The 5,291-nt window shown below is 40.1% G+C and overlaps 1 protein-coding gene across 1 annotated transcript; it reads left to right on the forward strand.

Annotated features, from left to right (window-relative positions):
* Nucleotides 1-914: 914 nt before the first annotated feature.
* Nucleotides 915-2,405, forward strand: LOC120779377 (arrestin, lateral eye-like; the record flags this gene model as incomplete). The annotated part of the gene is made up of 2 exons (XM_040111571.1): nt 915-1,112; nt 2,285-2,405. Coding segments are annotated over 2 exons (319 nt in total), but the record flags the coding sequence as incomplete, so codon positions are not given.
* Nucleotides 2,406-5,291: the final 2,886 nt, after the last annotated feature.

Here is a 5,291-nt window from a genome sequence, read left to right on the forward strand (position 1 = left end):
ATATCAGATTTGAGAGGTCATCAAGCAGTATCAGAAAAGTCTCATTCTCTCCTTTCTCTTTATGCCATTTACATATCCTCTATCACCCTATTTATTTCTCTCTCTCTTTTACACTCTATTTTTCTCTCCCACTCTCCTTTTCTCTCTCGCTCTCCTTTCATCTCTCTCTATATCTCACTCTCTTTCTCTCGCTCTGTGCAGTCTACTTTTACATAAATGAACTTTTCATAACAAAATCGAGATCTTAAATCTTCACCATACAGTAAACGGATATTTTTATTCTGATATATCTCCTTATAGATCTCTTTCTCGCTCTTTCACCTCTCTCTTTGTCTCTTTCCACTCTTCAATCTCCTCTTCTACTCTTTACTGTCTCTTATCTCCCTCACTCTCACACTTCTCTCTCTCTCTTACCTTTCTTCCTCTCGCTTACTTTCTCTCTATGCAAAATTAGAGGCACCACAGATAGAAAATAGAGCTCCTGAAGCTAGTCAAATAGCAGCCTTCTTATGTACTCTATAAAAATCCTCTCAAAATCTAAAAATATGGGCTCAAATACGATAATTAGTAACAGACTCAAGAAAGATCGAAGGCCAGAACGCCATCCCAGACCCTTTCCTGCTTTAGAGCGTAGAAATTTATGTTGAGCTCATCATAATCACAAAAAGACCCGACTTAAGGTCGGAGAATATAACTGCATATCGGAATAAAGCCTCCACATCTGCCAAACACACCAAGCTCTTCTGTTTATTATTAAGCTATCGTTTTAATTACATAATCATTAAATAATACTAGAATCTTCTCATTATAGTTACAAAAAAGGAGTAATATGCTACCTCTATATTGTTCATTTAAAACCATTTTTCCAAAAATCAAATAATTCAATTAAATTATTTTCCTTCTCTTCCCACCAGATGCGCACACAAGGATGAATTTGGCACGCAACGTGTCTACAAGAAGACTTCACCAAATTGTGTGCTCACACTCTACTTACCTTCGCGAGAGATCACACTTTCCGGCAATAATCCAGCTATATTGCGAGGCATTATTTATGTGGATCCAAAGGCGATACAAGGTTACAGGGTTTATGCACAATTAACGTTGACTTTCCGGTAAGCATTGAAAAGTTATAGATAGGAAGATGAGAGAGTGCGAAGAGTGAGAGAGAAAGGAGTGAGATTGAAAAGATATAAAGGGAGAGGAGAGAGAGCGAGGAAGAGAGCGCTTAGGAAATATATAAGAGGAGAACGATCCGTTTACTATATGATGAGGACTTATGATTTCTGTGCTATCTTTTGTTCTTATAATTTGTTAAGTCTTTGCTATTATGAATAGTGGACGCATATATCGACGAATATGTATGGTACTTCTAAAAGAGCCTTAACAGAAGTAAAAAGTTTTGATTCATGATTTACTAAATCTTATAGAATGCACATAGCACTGTTAGGTGACAAGTCGAAAGACAGCAACAAATCCTTATACGATAACTATTTTCTCTCATCCAAAGCCAACACTTTTTAGCTTGACAAACTTACTTATTTCACCAAGATCTTAAGTGTTTACGCTCTTCGAAAAAGTGCGAGTTGGGGATCTTTTTTATGAATGCTTCGAATATTTAGTTTTTCCTTCGCTCGATTGGATTCGTGAGATTCTATACAAAACCAACGTGCATTTCAAAATATTTAATATTTTCATTACTTGAAATACTGAGTAGATAATTGCTCATAAACGGAATCGAACGATTTCGGAGACCCAAAAAAAAAGTGGTATTACAATATCACCAGATCCAAGCCGAAATCTGCAACGCTTTTCAGGACCGTCCATACATCAACATCGCGAGATCCAAGCTAAATACTTTCAAGGTCCTTCCGTGCATCAGAACTTACTTTAATTACTTTGAGATTTATTAAGGTCTAGATTGTAGAATTTTATCACCTATTTTTTTGATACCTTCGCTGAGGACTTAACAGTTCCTTTGAGCTAACTTAAGAGTTTCGTAAAATTTTCTGTTCGTTACTTTCCTTATTATTGCAAGGCGTTTGCTGTACAGTTGTTACCACAGATTTCCTTTCCTCTTCCATTCATATCCGTTTGTTTTCATCTCTTATACTTTCTACAGTCGCCTCAAACTCTGACGTCACGTTAGCACACTTTCTTATACATATACGCGCCAGCATCTCTTTTCAATCACGTCGTCCAAGTGTTAGCTAGTAATAGTAGCTCCACATTTGCAAGTCAAATCATAATTTATTTTTTTCTATCTCATTCTTCTTCCATTTTACAGTTACGGCCGCGAGGATGAGGAGGTGATGGGTTTGCGTTTCTGCAATGAGGCTATTATGTCGCTACATCAAGTCTGGCCAAGGAATGAGGAGCCGGCGCGTGAGTCACTCAGTCCACTGCAGGTGAGTTCAACACACTTACACACAGGCTTGCTGCTTATGTTTCACTTTATCAAATGCATAGTTGATTTCAATTAGTCTTAGCTTTCACATTCAGTAAACAAAGTAATTTGTATTTAATTTGCGGTTCAATTTGCGTTCGAATGAAAAGAAGGATTTGTGGTTGTCTACACATGTTGTGGTGAAAGCATTTAAATGGTTGGTTAGTTAGTTTAATTATTCAAATGTTAAATCAGCGGTTGCCTGACTTTTGCTCACTGTCGTTCAGTGCTTCAGCGCTTGACGAGTTAGTGCGCTCTGTAGAGCTGTAAAAAAAAACAAAAATCACCAAATAACCCGGAGCTGCATTTTCTTATGCACTCAAACATTCATCTACTATAACAAAAATTAGGATAGGTGCCACAGTTTTGAAAACTTTTTAGTCGAAACAGTTGTTAAACTGATTATAATGAAACTCTAACTTTCCAATACCGATTTTGTAATACTATTTCTCCTTTGCTTCAAAAGAGCCTTCAGTTTGGGCGATTCTCTTCATTTCTTCATAGCGAGCATTCTTTTAAGACTTGAGCACTGGGAATAGTAGCTAGGGGCCAGATCTGGAGAGTAAGGTGAATAAAGCAGCAATTTGTAGCCAAATTTATATATTTTGTTCTAACGTTTTGACTGACATGTCACTTGGTAAATTGCTTAGGTCACGTTAGGTTAAGTGAGATGAACTGCTATATGTAGTCCTTTGCGAAGCCATAAAAGAGAAGAGCTCCTATGCTCGAACTTATGGCTTGATTTCAGACGGCCCACTAACGCTGTGTAATATGGTAGTCGCTGTTGTTGGTCCTTTCTTTTAAAGATAGTGAATAAAAATTCTTCTATGCGCAAGCAAAAATGCAGACGATATAACGTTTCCAGCCGACTGTTGCCTTTCTCCAAGCTTTGGAGCGGGTTCGCTTCTAAAAACTGCTCCGAGCTCGCAACTCGTCGTTGTTTTTTGTGAAAAAAATCTAAGCTCTTCTGTTGCGAATTTCAGACTGAATATAACTGAAACCGAAAAGAAGGAAGAAACCAAAACGGAGGAGTCGTCCTAGTAAGACGACGACATGGTCGGTCTCTTCGGTCGGTCTCTTCGACTAAACAACTCAACACTAAAGTTACTAATTTGAGTTTCTCTTTCTAATTTGATATTGCAGCAGACTCTAGAGATAGCATTTACACTAACTAATAACGGTAATAAAGAGAGTCAAACCGTATAAACAGTTCTAATTGCATATAATACTTTTAACACTTAGAAGCCAAGCCCACACAGTACAGCCACGTTGCCGCTTTGCCTTCACTTCCTTGAGTTACTAACAACAGCAACAATAAATTAGTTATAATTATAAATACCTAGGCAAGCAAACGATTGTTTCGCAGCAACACAAGATTTCTAATTCAAATTTTCAAGCGAATTTCAGCAGCTCCTTTATGGCAGCAACAACTATGTGTGCGTGTCAGTTTGTAGGTAGGAATGTTTGTGCGTGTGTATGGGCGCATTTTCACCACTACATTGTTAACTCGTAAAATTGAAATTGAAATTTTGTTAACTGGCTGCTAGATAGCACACAAAAGACTTTTCGGACCCAATAAGGTTTAGCGCACAACACACACAAGTGGCTAGTAAAATCCCGAAAGGCACTAAAATATTATTTGAGCAAATAATTACTTTGAAGTGAGTTGCTGGTCGCGGTTATAGCCGAGTTTACAACAGCCGTTCCTCCTTTTCGCTGTTCGGCATCAATTGGAGATTCCAAGTCTAGCCTGTTTCTTCTTTACCTAGTCTCTCCAATGGCGTCGAGCTCTACCTCTTCCTCTGCTTCCCCTGGCCAGCACTGCGTTACATACTGTCAGAACTGGAGTGTTTTTAGCCATGCGAACGACACGATTCGTTGAACTATGTCAATGTCGTCGCCGTATATCTAGGACAGCTCATTGTTCTATCGACTGCGGTACTCTACAATGCGCAAAAGGTCATAAATCTTCCGCAGAACGTTTCTCTGGATAACTCGTAACGCCGATTCAACAACTGTCAATCGTCCTTACCTCCGTCCCTATAGCAGGACGGGAATGATGAGTGTCTTGTAGAGTTTGGTCTTTATACGAAAGAGGGCTTAACTTCTCTAGTGCCTACTCAGTCCGAAGTAGCACCTGTTGGCAAGAGTTATTCTGCGTTGGATTTCGAAGCTAATGTTGTTGTTGTTGCTAATGCTGGTTCTAGGATAGACGAAATAATCTACGACTTCGAAATTATTACTGTCAACAGTAACGTTCGCCCTGCGGGTACGGGGGGACCCCCTCAGGATTCGGGAGGGAAACCAATATATCCCCGCGGTAAGGCATGCCTGTCGTAAGAGGCGACTAAGAACCTGGCCACTAGTCCAGAGCAGTATGGAAGCTCAACTTTTCATAGCTTCGGCTACAAGGTCATACCAAAGACTTTAACCTGGTACCACGGGGAGCAGTAGCCCCTGGAGTTCGCTCCAGTCTGCTCATTGGGTTTGGCCCTTTGTGGAGATTCGTGGTGACTGTGGTTAAAACCCAAATCGCGGGAAGAACTGACTTTGTCAGTCGAATGTGGAGTTGCATTGCAACCGGGTGCCGGACCCAAAGTACGGCAGAGGTTTTAGATGGGCCTCGAGCCCTACCGAGGTGGTTAGTGTGTCAATGCCACACTGCCAATTGGTACTGAAAATGTTTACCCAGTTTTCAGGGCGCTGATCGACGCATTGTATTGATTCGTTGTGCTTTTGAGCACCGTGGAGTTAAGCTGTCGACAGCAGGATCCCACGTTAAACACAATCAGACGTTGTCAACGTGGGAGCATAGTCGCGAGTGCGACGGCTTTTTGTTTGATAACAA

The sequence above is a fragment of the Bactrocera tryoni genome, unplaced genomic scaffold, assembly GCF_016617805.1.
Source record: "Bactrocera tryoni isolate S06 unplaced genomic scaffold, CSIRO_BtryS06_freeze2 ctg7180000341352_QRY, whole genome shotgun sequence".
NCBI lineage: Eukaryota > Metazoa > Arthropoda > Insecta > Diptera > Tephritidae > Bactrocera > Bactrocera tryoni.